This window comes from Rhinoderma darwinii, chromosome 5 (genome assembly GCF_050947455.1).
Source record: "Rhinoderma darwinii isolate aRhiDar2 chromosome 5, aRhiDar2.hap1, whole genome shotgun sequence".
Lineage (NCBI taxonomy): Eukaryota > Metazoa > Chordata > Amphibia > Anura > Rhinodermatidae > Rhinoderma > Rhinoderma darwinii.
Genome location: NC_134691.1, coordinates 273,619,666 through 273,641,763, shown reverse-complemented (window position 1 = coordinate 273,641,763; position 22,098 = coordinate 273,619,666). Strand labels below are relative to the sequence as shown.

Below are 22,098 nucleotides of genomic sequence, written 5' to 3'. Positions count from 1 at the left end.
GTTTTTTAATTTTTGAAGTGCTGCCTCCCTGTCTTTTCTCTGTATCCACTCCAAGAGCTTTACAGGGACACTGAGGCCTCATGCACACGACCATAGACGTGTGCACGGGCCGTGCTTTGCGGCTCGGACGGCCGCGGAGTGTGACCCGCGCGCGCCTGCAAATCACGGGCCATGTCACTATTCGTTGTTTACTTTTATGTGCATCAGATTACCAAGAAATGTAAGAATTCATACAGAGATGTCCACTAATGCTTTAGGAGAAGAGGTCAAACTAGGTTTAAGACCTCATTCACCTCACGTTTTTGGCCTACATTTAACGTATATGCCTGGAAAAGCTCCGGTAGGCAGTAACGGATGCGTAACAGTGGCATTTGCAACTTAAAGACTATAATAGTATATGTTGAACGTATACGTCATTAACTCTTATGACACTTTTCATAGCGTGTACATTAAACGGATATCATTATAGCCTATGGGCAACGGATGCCACTGTTAACTGTAAAGTTATTGAATAGCCCATGATGTATACGTTAAACGGATGACTGCGATGTATGCCATATAGTGGCATCTGTCACCTATAGGCTCCCATGTGGAAAAAAGTATACCGTGTTGTATTTTTTCTTTTGTAGGAATCGTTTTATGGAATAGTGTAATGTACTGAGCTATTCCATACTTTGAAAAAAAAGTATTCCGATATATATCAGCCAAAAGAACACTCTGTCGGGCTAATGGCATCCTATGGACACGTTTAGCATGTATGTGGGGCAAAAATGTGACATGCATTCGGCCTGACCTGAAGCATAAGACTCAGATGCACAAAAGCACCAGTAGATAAGTCTGCAGTATGAGCAACAGATGGCATACAGGTTTAAGTTTGACATATTTCTTAGCTAGCTAGTTTTGGTCCTAAAGGGGTCTCCAGGATTTATAAGTAATACTTAGGTCCTGTTCACACAGAGTTCTTTTGCAGCCAGATTTTGACCTGCCTGCACGCGGTTTGCTGCGTTTTTTTGGCAACGGACATTGAGCGCCATGGGCAAAAAACAGCGCAGAACGCTTTGTGCCTCCCAGTTGATGTCAATGGGAGGTCAGACACGGAAACACCCAAAAAAAGGGCATGTCGCTTCTTTTTCCATTGAAATCAATAGGAAGCGATTTCGGCCGTTTTTTTGCAACGGTTTCCGTGGCAAAAAATGTGGGAAATAACTCTGTATGAACAAGGCCTAAAAATGTGTAAAATCATAATATACTTATCATATTGACTCTGCACCACCGCTGATCCCCGACGATCTCTGGTCCATTTTGTTTACAAGCTGTACACAATGATGTCACATCGCATGATCAGCACAATGACTGGGCACCACATGATGTGATTTCAGCAGGTACAAACCGTCAATGAGACAGAAATCAGCGGCTTGGGAATAGTGCAGTATTAATAAAGCAAGAATATTACAATGTTTGTTTTTGACATCTTAAAAAAAAAAAAAAGCTTGTTTAAACATCCTGGAATTTTTTTTCCACCTGTTTCTGCCTCCTGCATTCTGACATTCAGCCACGGGCAGCCTGTACATAAGGGTGAACCCTGGCTATCATATAATTGCGGTTCATAGTGAGTGAGCGGAGGGGCTCTTTTGTTTTAACAGTTAAACAGCTGGGATTCACGGCGTTAGTACAAGAGTGTGGCTGCTCCATTACTAGGATGGAAATAGACGTCACAGTGTGAAAACTCCTGCCTCTGAAGTTACAGCCAGTAGACCAAATACCAGTGTCAACTGCAAGAGTAAACCGAGGACTAGAAGATGCTGGCCGAACAGACGAAGCTGCGTGCAGAATACTGAACTATACATTAAAAATATATATATATTTGTAAGAAAAGCACCATAAATGAATATTGACAAGTTAATATTCTAAACAACTGCTTTGTGATGGCGAAGCCCTTATTCACACGACAGTGAAAAACAGCCGTGTGATGGCCGTCCTTTTATCGGTCTTCACATGGCCGTTTTCAGAACAATGATATTCTATGGGTGCATTCACACGGCCGTTTTTTTAACGGCCCGTGAATAATAGCAGTGAAAAAATAGGACATGTCCTATTTTTGGGCCTTTTAACGGCCCCCATAGAAGTCAATGGATCCGTTTTTAACGGCTGTCAATACATGTAACAACCGTTAAAAACGGATCTGTTACATGGGGATTGGCAAGGGAACTACTTGTTCCCTTGTTGGCATAGTCACGGTTGCGGCGCTTCTTCAGGTGTGTTCACTCGTCTTCACGGGTTTGAAGGCGCCTCGATTACGTCATCGCCCCGTCGCGCTGCTTTGCCAGATCCCGTGCAGACGAGTGACCACAAGTGAAGACGACGAGAAACGGCGCTGCACCCGTGAGTATGTGGCATCATGTACAGGGAGGCTGGTGTGGCATCATGTACAGGGAGGCTGGTGTGACATCATGTACAGGGAGGCTGGTGTGGCATCTACAAGGCTGGTGTGGCAGGATCTACAGGGAGGCAGATGTAGCATCATCTACAGGGAGGCAGGTGTGGCATGATCTGCAGGGAGGCATCATCTACATGGAGGCTGGTGTGGCATCATCTACAGGGAGGTGTGTGGCATCATATATAGGGAGGCATGTGGCATCATCTACAGGGAGGCTGTAAATAGTGTCTAGGTGAGCATGTGACCTTCCTTTGGGTGTTTTCAGGGGGCTGGGACAAAAAAAGCCTGACCAATGAAATTCATCAGTTTTTTTAACGGCCATGAAAAACTGATGCAAAATGGATGTCAAACGGCCATTAAAAACGGACAGACGGACTGGAAATGGATGAAAATTTAGAGACAAACTGATGCAAAATGGCCATGAAAAACTGACAGTTGATCAGTTTTTAATGGACATTTTTTTTCACTGTCGTGTCAATAAGGCCTAAATATATTTCTTGAAAACTTACCACCTTCCTAGTAATAACAAAATATTATTTGATTTTGAAAATTTAAGATGGACAATTTGATTCCTGCATTTTAAAATCTTTAATCTACTAACCAATTTAGAATGACCTGTGAACGCCATATTATATCACCCTCTATGCTATACTATATTATACCACCCTCTATGCTATACTATATTATACCACCCTCTATGCTATACTATATTATATCACCCTCTATGCTATACTATATTATATCACCCTCTATGTTATACTATATTATATCACCCTCTATGCTATACTATATTATATCACCCTCTATGCTATACTATATTATATCACCCTCTATGCTATACTATATTATATCACCCTCTATGCTATACTATATTATATCACCCTCTATGCTATACTATATTATATCCCCCTCTATGCTATACTATATTATATCACCCTCTATGCTATACTATATTATATCACCCTCTATGCTATACTATATTATATCACCCTCTATGCTATACTATATTATATCACCCTCTATGCTATACTATATTATATCACCCTCTATGCTATACTATATTATATCACCCTCTATGCTATACTATATTATATCCCCCTCTATGCTATACTATATTATATCACCCTCTATGCTATACTATATTATATCACCCTCTATGCTATACTATATTATATCACCCTCTATGCTATACTATATTATATCACCCTCTATGCTATACTATATTATACCACCCTCTATGCTATACTATATTATATCCCCCTCTATGCTATACTATATTATATCACCCTCTATGCTATACTATATTATATCACCCTCTATGCTATACTATATTATATCACCCTCTATGCTATACTATATTATATCACCCTCTATGCTATACTATATTATATCCCCCTCTATGCTATACTATATTATATCACCCTCTATGCTATACTATATTATATCACCCTCTATGCTATACTATATTATATCACCCTCTATGCTATACTATATTATATCACCCTCTATGCTATACTATATTATACCACCCTCTATGCTATACTATATTATATCCCCCTCTATGCTATACTATATTATATCACCCTCTATGCTATACTATATTATATCACCCTCTATGCTATACTATATTATATCACCCTCTATGCTATACTATATTATATCACCCTCTATGCTATACTACATTATATCACCCTCTATGTTATACTATATTATATCACCCTCTATGTTATACTATATTATATCACCCTCTATGCTATACTACACTATATCACCCTCTATGCTATACTATATTATATCACCCTCTATGTTATACTATATTATATCACCCTCTATGCTATACTATATTATATCACCCTCTATGCTATACTATATTATATCACCCTCTATGCTATACTATATTATATCACCCTCTATGCTATACTATATTATACCACCCTCTATGCTATACTATATTATATCACCCTCTATGCTATACTATATTATATCACCCTCTATGCTATACTACATTATATCACCCTCTATGCTATACTACATTATATCACCCTCTATGTTATACTATATTATACCACCCTCTATGCTATACTATATTATACCACCCTCTATGCTATACTATATTATATCACCCTCTATGCTATACTATATTATATCACCCTCTATGCTATACTATATTATATCACCCTCTATGCTATACTATATTATATCACCCTCTATGCTATACTATATTATATCACCCTCTATGCTATACTATATTATATCCCCCTCTATGCTATACTATATTATATCACCCTCTATGCTATACTATATTATATCACCCTCTATGCTATACTATATTATATCACCCTCTATGCTATACTATATTATATCACCCTCTATGCTATACTATATTATACCACCCTCTATGCTATACTATATTATATCCCCCTCTATGCTATACTATATTATATCACCCTCTATGCTATACTATATTATATCACCCTCTATGCTATACTATATTATATCACCCTCTATGCTATACTATATTATATCACCCTCTATGCTATACTACATTATATCACCCTCTATGTTATACTATATTATATCACCCTCTATGCTATACTATATTATATCACCCTCTATGCTATACTATATTATATCACCCTCTATGCTATACTATATTATACCACCCTCTATGCTATACTATATTATATCACCCTCTATGCTATACTATATTATATCACCCTCTATGTTATACTATATTATATCACCCTCTATGCTATACTACACTATATCACCCTCTATGCTATACTATATTATATCACCCTCTATGTTATACTATATTATATCACCCTCTATGCTATACTATATTATATCACCCTCTATGCTATACTATATTATATCACCCTCTATGCTATACTATATTATATCACCCTCTATGCTATACTATATTATACCACCCTCTATGCTATACTATATTATATCACCCTCTATGCTATACTATATTATATCACCCTCTATGCTATACTACATTATATCACCCTCTATGCTATACTACATTATATCACCCTCTATGTTATACTATATTATATCACCCTCTATGCTATACTATATTATATCACCCTCTATGCTATACTATATTATACCACCCTCTATGCTATACTATATTATGTCACCCTCTATGCTATACTACATTATGTCACCCTCTATGCTATACTATATTATATCACCCGCTATGCTATACTATATTATATCACCCTCTATGTTATACTATATTATATCACCCTCTATGCTATACTATATTATATCACCCTCTATGCTATACTATATTATACCACCCTCTATGCTATACTATATTATATCACCCTCTATGCTATACTATATTATATCACCCTCTATGCTATGCTATACTATATTATATCACCCTCTATGCTATACTACATTATGTCACCCTCTATGCTATACTATATTATATCACCCGCTATGCTATACTATATTATATCACCCTCTATGTTATACTATATTATATCACCCTCTATGCTATACTATATTAGATCACCCTCTATGCTATACTATATTATATCACCCTCTATGCTATACTATATTATATCACCCTCTATGCTATACTACATTATATCACCCTCTATGCTATACTATATTAGATCACCCTCTATGCTATACTATATTAGATCACCCTCTATGCTATACTATATTATATCACCCTCTATGCTATACTATACTATATTAGATCACCCTCTATGCTATACTATATTATATCACCCTCTATGCTATACTATATTATATCACCCTCTATGCTATACTATATTATATCACCCTCTAGTCTATGCTATACTATATTATATCACCCTCTATGCTATACTATATTATATCACCCTCTATGCTATACTATATTAGATCACCCTCTATGCTATACTATATTATATCACCCTCTATGCTATACTATATTATATCACCCTCTATGCTATACTATATTATATCACCCTCTATGCTATACTATATTAGATCACCCTCTATGCTATACTATATTAGATCACCCTCTATGCTATACTATATTATATCACCCTCTATGCTATATTATATCACCCTCTATGCTATACTATATTATATCACCCTCTATGCTATACTATATTATATCACCCTCTATGCTATACTATATTATATCACCCTCTATGCTATACTATATCACCCTCTATGCTATACTATATTATATCACCCTCTATGCTATACTATATTATATCACCCTCTATGCTATACTATATTATATCACCCTCTATGCTATACTATATTAGATCACCCTCTATGCTATACTATATTATATCACCCTCTATGCTATACTATATTATATCACCCTCTATGCTATACTATATTATACCACCCTCTATGCTATACTATATTAGATCACCCCCTATGCTATACTATATTATACCACCCTCTATGCTATACTATATTATACCACCCTCTATGCTATACTACATTATATCACCCTCTATGCTATACTATATTATATCACCCTCTATGGTATACTAGATCACCCTCTATGCTATACTATATTATACCACCCTCTATGCTATACTATATTATATCACCCTCTATGCTATACTATATTATATCACCCTCTATGCTATACTATATTATATCACCCTCTATGCTATACTATATTATATCACCCTCTATGCTATACTATATTATATCACCCTCTATGCTATACTATATTATATCACCCTCTATGCTATACTATATTATATCACCCTCTATGCTATACTACATTATATCACCCTCTATGCTATACTATATTATATCACCCTCTATGCTATACTATATTAGATCACCCTCTATGCTATACTATATTAGATCACCCTCTATGCTATACTATATTATATCACCCTCTATGCTATACTATATTATACCACCCACTATGCTATACTACATTATATCACCCTCTATGCTATACTATATTATATCACCCTCTATGCTATACTATATTATATCCCCCTCTATGCTATACTATATTATATCACCCTCTATGCTATACTATATTATATCACCCTCTATGCTATACTATATTATATCACCCTTTATGCTATACTATATTATATCACCCTCTATGCTATACTATATTATATCACCCTCTATGCTATACTATATTATATCACCCTCTATGCTATACTACATTATATCACCCTCTATGCTATACTACATTATATCACCCTCTATGCTATACTACATTATATCACCCTCTATGTTATACTATATTATATCACCCTCTATGCTATACTATATTAGATCACCCTCTATGCTATACTATATTATACCACCCTCTATGCTATACTATATTATACCACCCTCTATGCTATACTACATTATATCACCCTCTATGCTATACTATATTATATCACCCTCTATGCTATACTAGATCACCCTCTATGCTATACTATATTATATCACCCTCTATGCTATACTATATTATATCACCCTCTATGCTATACTACATTATATCACCCTCTATGCTATACTATATTAGATCACCCTCTATGCTATACTATATTAGATCACCCTCTATGCTATACTATATTATACCACCCTCTATGCTATACTACATTATATCACCCTCTATGCTATACTATATTATATCACCCTCTATGCTATACTATATTATATCACCCTCTATGCTATACTATATTATATCACCCTCTATGCTATACTATATCACCCTCTATGCTATACTATATCACCCTCTATGCTATACTATATCACCCTCTATGCTATACTATATCACCCTCTATGCTATACTATATCACCCTCTATGCTATACTATATCACCCTCTATGCTATATTATATTATATCACCCTCTATGCTATACTATATTATATCACCCTCTATGCTATACTATATTATATCACCCTCTATGCTATACTATATTATATCACCCTCTATGTTATACTATATTATATCACCCTCTATGCTATACTATATTATATCACCCTCTATGCTATACTATATTATATCACCCTCTATGCTATACTATATTATATCACCCTCTATGCTATACTATATTATACCACCCTCTATGCTATACTATATTATATCACCCTCTATGCTATACTATATTATACCACCCTCTATGCTATACTATATTATATCACCCTCTATGCTATACTATATTATATCACCCTCTATGCTATACTATATTAGATCACCCTCTATGCTATACTATATTAGATCACCCTCTATGCTATACTATATTAGATCACCCTCTATGCTATACTATATTAGATCACCCTCTATGCTATACTATATTATACCACCCTCTATGCTATACTACATTATATCACCCTCTATGCTATACTATATTATATCACCCTCTATGCTATACTATATTATATCACCCTCTATGCTATACTATATTATATCACCCTCTATGCTATACTATATCACCCTCTATGCTATACTATATCACCCTCTATGCTATACTATATCACCCTCTATGCTATACTATATCACCCTCTATGCTATACTATATCACCCTCTATGCTATATTATATTATATCACCCTCTATGCTATACTATATTATATCACCCTCTATGCTATACTATATTATATCACCCTCTATGCTATACTATATTATATCACCCTCAATGGATAGCCAGTGATTACGAGAAATTACACTGACCCTAAAGACTTCGATCTTAAAAACATAGTTTATTCTGACCTCTTTCACTTCATGCAGATGGGCAGGATTCTGGATCTTGGATCTTCGGGCAGCTGCAGGGGACTTGTGATGTGTGATGGTGACAACACTCGGGCCGCCATGTGTCAGGTGCCTTTGGCTCCCAGGGGATGAGGAATTGGTAGTTCCATGGGGAAGCAATGAAACACTTCTGGCTCTCTGAGACAATGAGCTCTACAAGAAGAATAGAGCAATGACACATTATTATGAAGAATAAATTTGAGAGCGGAGATCAGTGGCTTGATGTTTTCAGAGCCCCATGATACGTCGGGATTGACATTCTAGATTGATTTTTACACAGTTTTCTCCAGTATTTGTACATTGTTTTAAAGAAGACCAGTAATATGATGTGACAAATTTTCTCAGCACCTGCACGTATATTAATCTTACGAGAGGGAAAGCCATGATAAGCAAGAAAGTAAGCCCATATCTTCAATGAATCCATTCAATGATTGGCAAGTTTTGAAAGTGAAAAGTAGAGGCGGAGGAGGAGAAGCAAATACAGAAAATGTTTCCAATACTAAAGAAAAAGTGCAATGCAACTGTGTTCTTCTATCATTTGGGCAGTGCTCATCTGCTATTTATTTTCTTCAATCTTGACTGCTAGGCTGATTTTTTAGCTCTTCTCCATTAGGTAAGAGCTCTGCTAACTGACTCCAACACTGCTATAATGTCTACTGGTGTCACAAATCCACCTTGTGTTTAATTTCTAAAGATGCCAGAGAACAGACTGCTTTTCCCTCCTGGCTTCTGTCCCTTCGCATGCTTTACTCAGCAGGTATACTTCTTCAGATCGGCTGGTGGGTATAAGCAACATTTCTGCAAACTAGCTCCATGAATCTCAATTTCTTCAGTTTCTGCGCTAATCTAAGCAGGCACAGAAAGCGCAAGGGAATGCCATACACAAGACAAATAGACAAGGAGAGAAGAAAGTGGCGAGAAGGAACGTTTCTGCATCTTGGTAAACTCCCAATATCCTCCAAAATGGCTGACAAGCGTTGCAAATTATTGCGCCCTTGTGATTTTCCTAGGAAAGGCAGCTCTGAAGTATGTACAGCTCCTGTTACAGGTGAAATACTGTGCACACTAAGTAAAAGAAAATGTATGTGCAAAGGTAAGTTTTATTATTTGGGCACTTCAATATATGAATTTTACCCAGCATATGATAAAAAACAGCTATAAAATGTTAAGGCACACCTTCAGTCAAAGCGGAAGATGTAGGTTTGAGTGCAGTTACTCACAATCCCTCTTCTCCCTTAAAGTTATACTCATCTGGGGCTACGAACGCAGAGATGTAGACTGCTGTATACACAGCCCTAATAATGGCGAACTGCCTACCCTGTCTGTGCCAGCAGAAGTTATCTAGAGAGTGGCAGGATATCCTATTACTTTATTTACCCGACAGATAAAATAGTGGAACTGATAGGTTAATTTTTTACTCAATAGTCGTGTAAAACCATTATTCTGTGCTGTGCAGGTAAAAATCAAAAATAGTCAGCACCGATTATCTTTCATTGCATGACAGGCAGGCACAGTGACAGCTACAATAGTCCTTTAGTGCAATGACTGCATATAGCAGCTAAGATCTTTACTTTCTGGACCCTTATGAGTATAATCTTAGCTCAATTCCAGCTTTTTAGACTTTGGGTGGAGGTCTGCTTCAATCATTATACTTCCCAGTTTTCTTGCAATTGTTTGATACGTTCGTCCACCACCATAATCATCATTTACCCCCCTAACTGAAAAAACCAAAACTTTTGAAGGGGTTTTCCCACTATAGTAAGTGATAGTGATATGCCATGTAATAGTGATATGATGGGGATATGTCATCACCGATCCGGCCGGGAGCGTTGCTGTGCAGTAGAAAAGCCAAAGGGAACTCGGGTCCTTCGTTTCTAGATCAACTGGGTTCCCAGATGTCAGACCCCAACCGATCAAAGTGTAATGACATATAATAGGGATATTCTATAACATTATGAGATGGGAAAAAAACACTTTAAAATAAATTTTATTGCCACATGCACATATAGTATTTTGGGGCTATTGTATTAATTTGTTAGGTAAATGGCGTAGAGTGCAGAATACAAGATTTTAGAATGGTGGTGGACATCAAGACTGTACACTTTTTACCAGGAATAAGTGGATACAAAACTGCGAAAACCACAACAACATTAACCTTATAACACAAGACGTTAATGTGAAAAACAAAGCAATAAACTCAGATGAAAGAAGAGGAAGCCTAACTATATAAAGTTCTATGCACAGATATAGCTTTTTCTGTACTACTCACTGTATACACAAATTGAAAAACGGTTAACAAATGATATCAGTTTGCATCGGCTTTGCAGTCTGTCATTAACTGACATAAAAAAATTCAACAAGAATAAGAAAACAAAATTAAGAAGAAATTTTGTAACAAAAAAATTATCATGATAGAACTGATGAAGACTAATGCAAACCGATCCACTTTGGTATCCTCATAGAAGTTAAACAGATCGGTCCTTGTTTTTTTGTGGTTTTTTTTTAGGACTTGTTCGTTGACCCTTTTTTTTTTAACCTAAGGCCTAGTTCACACTGAGTTTTTTGGCGTGGATTTTTACGCGGAAACGGTGTTAGAATCAGCATCAAAAAATGACCGAAACCACTTCCTATTGATTTCAATGGAAGGCAGAGTCGTTTTTTCCCCCTAGGGGCTACTAGCCGCTCGCGGGGAAAAAGAGCTGCATGTCCTTTCTTGCCATGGTTCTGCCTCTGACCTTCCATTGAAATCAATGGGAGGCAGAAAAAAAAAAGTTTTTAACCGCTGACCTCAATGGCCGTGGGCGAAAACCGAAGGCAAGAAAGTGCAGGCAGGTCAATAATCGGCCTTCGGCCTAAAGGAATTTTGAGGCAGATTTTTTCTGCAGGGAAATACTCTGTGTGAACAGGGCCTAAAAATATACAATATAAAAATATACATTAAAAAAAACAGTATAAAGGCATGTCTTAATATATTAACAAGACTAGATCTTTGAGTTTTAATATTTTCATTGACTGTAAAAAATTTATAGTAAAACAGAAAGTAACTAGCCTGAGAACTAATATGGAAAAGAACAAGGTCATTTGCCAGCATGGAATGTAATAAAGATGGTGCTACATGATTGTATTTTAGAGAATTATTCGTAATTGATCAATCATGGAATGCAAAGAAAAGAATAAAATGGTCATGAAGCTAATATTACAAGGAAGGAAGATTGACAGCAAGGGGATGATGATGACTGGGGAACTGAAAGGGAAAAATAATTGAATTCTTATCACTTCAGGTGATGTAACAGAAGATTATATGTTGGAAAGTCGGAGAAAAACAATGATGCGAGCACTACAGGCGTTACACGATCTTACACAATAAACTTATCAGAACGGTGCTTTATGTATTTTGATTGAATGACTGAACTTAGAAAAGAGAAAAACAACAATAGAGAATGTGTTAAAAGATATTTATAACAAAGAATGTAACATTGTGCAGAATATCTTGGGATATTATAACAAAACTGAAATAATTTAAGACTAAAAAGGTGAACATGTTTCATAAGAACCGTCATCCATGAAATCATTTTGTTGAGTGTTTCCAACCGTCGTAGATTCAGCGGGACAGTCCCGGATTCCGGGTGCCGTCCAAGGCGGATAGTGGTGTGTCAAGGTGTTAACAGTATCGGTGTCCTCCAAATGTAAACACAGCCTTAGGCTACATGTGCACATTGCGTATTATGCGGCGGAAAATACGCACCAAAACCGCAGCAATACGAAGGAAATTCGCATGTAAAAACTGCACCTAATCGTTCTTTTTTTCGCTGGGTTTTTCAGTGCGGTTTTTACGTTTTGAAGCGTTTTTCGGTGCGTTTTCATGCTGTGGATTTTGGTGCTATTTTCCTCAGCACTAGGTTTATACAATTCGCAAGCGGAAACGCAAGATCAATTGACACGCTGCGGATTTTAGGTCAATTTACGTGCAGAAAAATACCGCAGCGTGGACATGAGGTTTCCTGGAATCTCATAGACTATGCTGGTACTGTATTACGCTGCGGTTTTGCAGCACGAAAATACGCGTGGCAAAACCGCACGTAATACACATTGTGCGCAACCCTTAGGCTTCCCACACACGAGCGTGTTCGGTCCGTAATATACGGACCGTATGTCGACAGAATATCACGGACCGAACACAGTGCAGGGAGGAACGCTACTAGCATCATAAATATGTACGATGCCAGGAGTCATTGCCTCGCTGTGGGAAAACTGTCCTGTACTGTAGTCATGTTTTCAGAACGGGAAAGTTTTCCCGCAATGAGGCAGAGACTCCTGGCATCGTACAGAACTATGATACTAGTAGCGTTCCTCCCTGCACTGTTTGGCCCGGGAAAAAAACTGCCGAAATACGGTACATGCATCACGGACCGAATACGCTCGTGTGTGGGAAGCCTTACATGATTAATCTAGATTTCATGCTTTACATCACAAAAATATTGCTATTGTGACAAGGCTTTTTAGACTAGACTTTTATATCCACTGTACATGAGGATATTTTCCAGCCTTTAGGAATAGCACTAGGGCTAAATTCACACTTGCGCTGTATAATCCATTGCTCTGATCCATTTTTAGATCAGAATAACAGATACAAACGGATCTGGTAAAAATCTCCTACACATATAGGGGCAGATTTACTAATAGAAATGCACCAGAATTCTGGCTAGAATTGAACCAGAATTCATATTTATAAAGTATATTTGTCCCTTAGGGCTTAGTGGGAAATGGTGCGGCTTAAAATGCACCAAATTTTTGGCGTAAAAAAGTGAAATGAATTTAGCCAACGAAGAGGGGGTATAAATTTAGACAAAAGTGTGTGAGCTGTGATAAATTTGGTGTATATAGTCGAATTCTAAGCTGTGTACATTTTTGACACTATTAGTAAATCTTGCCCTAGAGACTCTTTTATACATGATTTAAAACCTTATCTTGTTTTTGTTCTTTCATAGTCACAATTACTCTCTGGTGCACAAGCCAGAGAGCAATAATCTTTACCAACATTGACATTTTTGCCTAATTTGTGTGCAAAATTGCAGTTCTCCGTAACGATAAAGATCACATTCACTCATAAATCTGCTTTTGTAAAGTGCTATGATTGGCACCATTGAGGTGAATGTCGGATACAAAGAGATGCTTCAGAATTATGGCAAGAGTCCATCACTGAGTGTCATTTCATTTAGACTAACACACAACATCTTTCAACATTTTTATATTCTCTATGGACCAACTTGATATCACCAGTGAGAATTGATCAAGAAAAAATATATGCCCCTACAAAACCAGCTGTTAACGCAATGGCAAAAGCGGTAATTCATGCCCTCGCCACCAAAAATACTAATCAATAGAAAAATTACTGTAAACTGGGTAACTGGATGGTTGTTGTTCGAGTTATATTGTTCTATAATAGATGCAGAGATGATACATTGAATCATACATACAAGAAGGTGGATGATATATGGAAGAATATTTTGCTGTATGTGGGTTATACGAACATATATATACTATGGACCTTATAGGAGAACCACAGGGTTACCCTCTACATACAAATGCCGGTCTGCTAATTTGCTCAGACCCATATTGCATTCACATAGAGGGGCACATTTACGAAGACTCGTGTTTCATACGCCAGCCTCAGCTTTCTGTTCGGCTGGAGTAAGATGCGACAGGTGTATTTAGAGGCGCACACGTCTTAAAAAATCTGGTGTTAAGTCTGGAGCCATGCTCCATCCATCCCCCCGACAGAAGTTAAAAAGATGTATTCTCACCCGACCGCTCCTCTTCACCTTTCCCCTCTGGATTCCCTCAGCATGACGCGTCTCATACTGGGTCCTTGCGCCAACCTCCTGAGTGCTGTATCACATAAAACGTCCTGACGCTGCCCAGCATTGTATGAGCCGCAGCATGCTGAGAGAGCCTGAGGGGACCCAGAGAGGAGAAGTGGTGAGGGGAGAATACTTTATTTAAATTGTCTGAGAGGGGAGGGGGGTAATTCTTTCAGGAGGGGGGCAAGGTATTTCATAGAGTTGGGGTAGATTTCCTGGTGTAAATTATAATTACTTAGTTGAGCCGCTGGGGCCCTGCTCCTTTTGTGAAGTTACACCCTCTTTTTACAAAAGCAGCGAGGAAGAATTTCCAAAAGTGACAATTTTTGTTTAGGTTGATGAATTTACCCACTGTTTTTTTTTTTTTTTTAAAATCTAAGGGTATGTTCACACGTAGTCAACAAAAACGTCTGAAAATCCAGAGCTGTTTTCAAGGGAAAACAGACCCTGCTTTTCAGACGTTTTTTTACCAACTCGCATTTTTCGCGGCGTTTTTCGCGCCGTTTTCGCGGCGTTTTTTACGTCCGTTTTTGGAGCTGTTTTCATTGGAGTCTATGAGAAAACAGCTCCAAAAACGTCCAAAGAAGTGTCCTGCACTTCTTTTGACGAGGCTGTATTTTTACGCGTCGTCGTTTGACAGCTGTCAAACGACGACGCGTAAATAACAGGTCGTCTGCACAGTACGTCGGCAAACCCATTCAAATGAATGGGCAGATGTTTGCCGACGTATTGGAGCCGTATTTTCAGACGTAAAACGAGGCATAATACGCCTCGTATACGTCTGAAATTTGGCCGTGTGAACATACCCTAAAGGGCACTGTGCAGATTTGCTTTATGGTCACAACAACACTATGCCTAGTTTACGTGGGCATTGATTTTTAGGTGGCAACTCTGTTTTAAGCGTACTACAAGATTAGAGCTGTATATAAGACAAAACATAGCATTTATCTCTTTGGACCTCTGCAACGGAGGTAAAATAGAAAAGTGCAAGTGTTTTGCCTCCTTTCGTTTTCTACAGCCATGTTCAGAAAAATTATCTTTTCACTATTTCTTAACTCTTGGCTTAGCTTTGCCTTATATATGACTTGATCTATGATACTAAAGGCCCTTATACATGGGCCAATTATCGGGCAAACAATCGTTTACAGAACGCTCGTTGCCGGATCGCCAGATGAACGAGCAAACGCTCGTTCATCTGCTGATCGTATAATTTTAAAAAAAGTTTAATATTATCGTTGTCGGCAGCACATCTTCCTGTGTAAACAGGAAGACGCGCTGCCGACATGATAGAAATGTATGAGGACCGCTTGTCACCCTACTAGCTCTTTGTGAAAGGAGCAAACGAGTGCCGATCATTGATTGGCACTAAGAGAACATTAACCCCTTAAGGATCGGGCCAATTTTGGTCGAAGACCAAACAATTTTTTTATATTTCCGTCTTTGCCTCACGGCACTCATATCTTTCTTTTTTTGTCCGACGTAGGAGTATGAGACTTTGTTTTTTGCGGGACAAGTTGTACTTTATTTAAATACCATTTACATTATCGTTTAATTTATACAAATTTTTATTTTGGCAAAAATGTAGGGAAAAAAAGCAGTTTCGCGGCAATTTTATTAATTTTTTTATATCATGCAACTATCATCATAAATAACGTTATACATTTATTGTACAGGTTTTTACTGGCGTGACGATACCATTATGCATATATTATTTCATGTTTTGAGACTTATATTTTGAAAAGTCTATTTATTGTAAAAAATTAGTATTTCGGTATAATATTTTACAATTTTTTTTTTATTTCATATTACTTTTTTTTTAATCCCATAGAGGGATTTTTCATTTTGATTTTTGAACATTAATGTACTGGCCTATATCTATAGGCCAGTACATCCGCCTGTGTGCTACTTGTACATAGGCAGTTGTTGGGGCATACTGAGGTATGCCCTAACAGGGAAAATGGTCAGACAGCATGTTTGTCCTTCAATGGACCCTGGGCTGTCTGCCCATATCAGGTAAAGCCATTAATCGTGTCACAGGTATTTCCTGTAACGCAATCAATGCGGAGTCCCCCCTTCTCACTATTGCTTTGAATGCCGCAATCAACTTTGATTTGATTGAGGTTTCTCTTCTCTCCGCTGTTCGAGCAGGGCTGTGGCTGTGTATTACAGCCATTATAGCCGTTACCCCACTCATCATGGCGCGCGGACACTGGCTGTTACACAGGACGAGAATATTCGTCCTAATGCGCCAAGTACCCGCCGCTCAGGACAAGTATTCTCGTCCTGTGTCGGCAACGAGTTAAAGAGGCTATATCACCAGTTTATTAATTCCCTATCTCCTAGCTAATCTAATAGGTAAAGAGATGCAATAACGCATGAGTGTTGTATCAAATATAAAATTTGTTTATTTTATTAGAAAATACAGCATATAAAAAGGTCCAAAGACACTAACAAAGACACGACCATAACATAAACTCCTGCTAAGGAGTAATGAACAATAAATGTATGTATGAGTCAGAGAGTAAAGTAGGCTAGTGCGCCGAAACGCTCGTCGGGGTGGACGTCCATTACATTGCTCCAGTAGCTCGTGGGTCAGTATGGCGATATTTTTTCTTACTATCTTGTGTTTCACATAGACCATTGCTGTACATGTATTTATACATTACTTATGCATTAAGACTTGTCCACATTTGGTCTGTTTGTGTATGCCATACCTTACTCTCTGACTCATACATACATTTATTGTTCATTACTCCTTAGCAGGAGTTTATGTTATGGTCATCTCTTTGTTAGGCTATGTTCACACTGAGTTTTTTTCAGGCGGAATTTCTGCCTCAAAATTCAGTTTCGAAGTTTGAGGCAGATTTTCCTCTCCCTGCTCGCCATTGAGCGCCACGGGCATAAAACGCCGCAAAATACACTTTCTCTGCCTCCCATTGAAGTCAATGGGAGGTCAGAGGCGTAAACGCCCGAAGATAAGCGACATGCCCTCTTTTTCCCGCAAGGCGGTTTTACCGCTCGTGGGAAAAAGACGCCTCCGCCTCCCATTGAAATTAATGGGAGGCATTTTCAGGCCGTTTTTGCCGAGTTTTTTGGCGCGGTTTCCGCGTCAAAAAACTCAATGTGAACATAGCTTTAGGGTGTCTGTGGACCTTTTTATATGCTGTATTTTAGTATTTTTTAATAAAATAAACAAATTTTATATCTGATAGAACACTCATGCGTTATTGCATCTCTTCTCGTTGTTTTGGTCTGGATATCTAGTCTTGATGCAGGCAAATATTACTAAAATGAACTGTTTTTGATCAACCTTTCCAACAAAACTACATTGGTCTGATATATAAAGTATTTACAATTAGCGGGTGATCACTACTAGATCTTCTTTGGTTATACTAATCTAATAGGTGTTTTGCTGCTGATAACTACAGTGTGATTTGTTTTGAGAAATGTTTATTATTTGCAAAGTTATGAGCATTATTCTAAATATGCTAATGTGGCTCTAATAGCCAAATAGGAGGTGACACTTTTCACTCTGGGAAGTGTAATGTTTTTTATATGACGCTGTCCAATCAGCATACAGCTTCTCCCCCTTCCCTGCCCAGCAACACAGTGTGATCATAGAGTACACGGCTTCCATTCCCGACTGTGTATTCAACTGGTGATATCTCCGGTTGTGTCACAGCTAGAACTGCGATCCTGGTGTCATATGAAAGATGACACCGCTATTCTAGGTGGTTTACAGCCGGAAATACCTCTGTTTTAAGTGATCCCCTTCCCTCTAGAATGTGTCTCATACTGTGTGTGAAGCAGCTTCATGCTGATAGGTCAGAGGCTGTGAGGAAGCTCCACCTCAGGAGAATCGTTGGTGTTGTTGACGCCCACATGTCTAGTATAGACTCATTTACATATTTAGAAAAAAGCGCACAACTTTTAAAATAATAAACATTTTAGGACACAATTTTCACTAGCATTATCAGTGTGACAGCGCCTATTAGATTAGCTAGGAGATAGGGCATTACTAAACTAGTGACAGATCCCATTTAAGCATAGGAGTCAGAATATATCTGGTTATGTATCTGTGACCTTTTGTGACCTGTGATTGTCGTACTGTTTCTCATATTTACACATTAAAAATGGTTGAGGTTTGATAAAGAAGATCCAAGACGTCTAAGAAAACAGCCATTCTACTCATCTTCTACAGCGCCTGCTGTAGAAATCGGATGTCAATCTCTCAATGCAAGTTTGAGACTCATATCGAAGCTCTCTTAGACTTGCTTTGAGAGCCTGACTTCTGGTCCGCACAGTGGCATGTAAAAAACAGCACCAGGTAAGTCAATACAAATGTCCACATTACACTACATTTGCAAATGGAAGAGGGGCGGCAGAAAAAGAAAATACGGAGTGCTTCTTCAATTCCTAATATAATAACAGATGAGTCTTGCAAGCTACTATGCCCACAAGAGTTATCAGAACCTCGCTTTCCCGCAACGGTTATAATCTAAGCAAAAGTATATATAACTTCCCACTGGGTTCTATTCAATCATTTACAATAGAAAAGTGTCACTTGTCCAAAATCCCTGCGAAGAGATCACATTTCCTTCTCTCTCTTGAACTGAGATGTCCCATTGAAATGTATTGAATGATCCGATGTGATGATTGCGAAGGCTATGTTCACATCTGATCGGAGCTTCGTCGCAGATCCCGTCAAAACGACATATTCCATAACGGAACCCAATGGACCTTACTTAGAGGACCTGTCACCAGTTCTGTAAAGCCCAGCCTCATGTCATAGGTGATGTCATGCTGATGATGTCAGTGTAATTTGTATCCCAATCTGTTTTTTACTTTTCGAGTTATGAGCCATTTTCTTATTATGCTAATTAGGCGATACTAGCCAAAGGGGCGGTAACGCTGAGGTTTACGTCAATGGGATCCATAGGGCGCCAAGGGTATCTGTTGTGCAGCTGTGAACAGAGCCTTAGTTATCTGCAACTTTTTCAAATCCTTTTTTAACTTACTGAATTATCAGTCCAATGAGTTACTTGACTAGTTCATAAAACAAAATGTATAAATGAGTAAAAGATTTCAAAAGATGAAAAATAATTTATTTTGCATATGAATCTCAAGTGTACGTTACTAGCAGGCAGTTCTGACTTTCTTTCAGTGTTTAACCACCCAAATCTTATTTCTTGTGCATTTTAAAGGGCCAATTACTTCTCGCTCATCAATGTGTCAATTTATCTCCGCAGGTCACATCTCTGGTGAATGAAAACAGAACATGATTCTTTCATGCCACAGCATACAGAACTAAATACGGTCAATCTGATGAAGCTGATAGAATAGTTTTACTAATCATCATTTTAAATGATATAATATTGCACAGAAATGCTTGACTTTTTAACTTTTATAGATGAAGCTAAAAATGCAAATCATTTTGTAAAATCTAGTATAATATAGTTTAATGAAGAGCAATGATTCAAGCGTACTTCCGTTTAAAATTTCAAGCAGAGAAGTCCCTCAGGGTGTACTATTAAAACCCTAAAAGGGCAGATTTACTGAGACTGATGTTTCATACGCCAGTCTTAGTATGAAGCCCGCAGGAGTAAGATGCGGCTAATATATTAATAGGTGCATGCCTCGTAATAATTTTGTCACTTCTTTTGTCCGTGTGCCAGAAAGGGAAATCTAAGCCAGGCACAAGCTGGTGTATATGTACCCTATAATTTGCGACAGTTTCTGGCATAAATTATAGTAAATGTGTTGGGCCACAGGTGTCCGCGCCCCCTTTAGCTAAGATCCGACTTTGAATGCGTACTCAAGATTTCTACACCAAAATACTGGCGTAGAAAAGTTAATAAATTCCCCTTAATATTTTTCTCCTGTGAGGATGCTTAAAATAGGTTGTATCAAATTCAGAAAAAAAAAAAAAAAGAGACGTATTTTTCTTTGGACTTGCAATACCAAACACAGCCCATGGACATAAGTGGCACTGTTGTTGGAAAAAAAGCTGATTATTTTTTCTAATCTAGTACAATTGTAATTTCCCAAGATAATGTTATGGTCAGAGAATATTTCTTTAGCAATAGTAATGTTTCAATCATAACTAAGGCTGCGGAGAATTAAAAAATCTCAGTGTTTTCTTAGAGCCATGTCTAAATAATTCCTAGGGCAAAATTTTATTTCTAAATTTTATGTTTGAAAATCAATTGTTATAACTACTAAGTTTCTAGATGGATAGAAAATATGTGGTTCTGGTCATGGTGCGGTGACCGAACTGATGAATATGCCTGAATGTGTCTGTTCTCCCCAGTGTTTTCGGAGCGTGTACTATACTACAGTAAGTTCAGATATCAGTAGGAGAATGGCTCTAGTTCTGAGATAGAGCTGACTGTCGATTATACTTGAGAGAAAATGCTTTCAGAAATAAAATATTTTATCATTCATATTAAGACTTTGTCATGATCTAGAACAGGGGTCTCAAGCACGCGGCCCGCGGGCCGCATGTGGCTGTCATCTGCGGCCCGCGGGACACAGAGCCGCTAGTATCGGCTCTGCTCCGAGACTCTGGAATTCCCTGACATCGCTGTCCACATATGAACAGCGATGTCTGGGGCTTCCCCAGAGCCGGAGTCCCGAGCAGAGCGCTGGTGTCGGCTCTGCTCCGGGACTCTGTGGAATTCCCTGACATCGCTGCCCATATTTGGACAGTGTGTCAGGGTCTTGCCCAGAGCGGAGCAGAGCGCTGGTGTCGGCTCTGCTCCTGGACTCTGTGGAATTACCTGACATCGCTGTCCACATATGAACAGCGATGTCTGGGGCTTCCCCAGAGCCGGAGTCCCGAGCAGAGCGCTGGTGTCGGCTCTGCTCCGGGACTCTGTGGAATTCCCTGACATCGCTGTCCACATAAGAACAGCGATGTCTGGGGCTTCCCCAGAGCCGGAGTCCCGAGCAGAGCGCTAGTACAGGCTCTGCTCCGGGACTCTGTGAAATTCCCTGACATCGCTGCCCATATGTGGACAGTGTGTCAGGGTCTTCCCCATAGCGGAGTCCCGGGCA

General features: G+C 38.2%; 1 protein-coding gene across 3 annotated transcripts in view; it reads right to left on the bottom strand.

Annotated features, from left to right (window-relative positions):
* The window catches only part of OSBPL10 (oxysterol binding protein like 10), a 362,776-nt gene that overhangs the window by 187,863 nt on the left and 152,815 nt on the right, over window positions 1–22,098 (bottom strand). For 2 of the 3 annotated variants that reach the window (XM_075827172.1, XM_075827174.1), the window contains exon 4: window positions 9,143–9,334. The exons of the other annotated variant lie outside the window; for it this stretch is intronic. In XM_075827172.1, coding sequence (XP_075683287.1) covers window positions 9,143–9,334 — 192 coding nt within the window. The remainder of the gene's footprint in view (window positions 1–9,142; window positions 9,335–22,098) is intronic. 3 annotated transcript variants of the gene reach the window in all.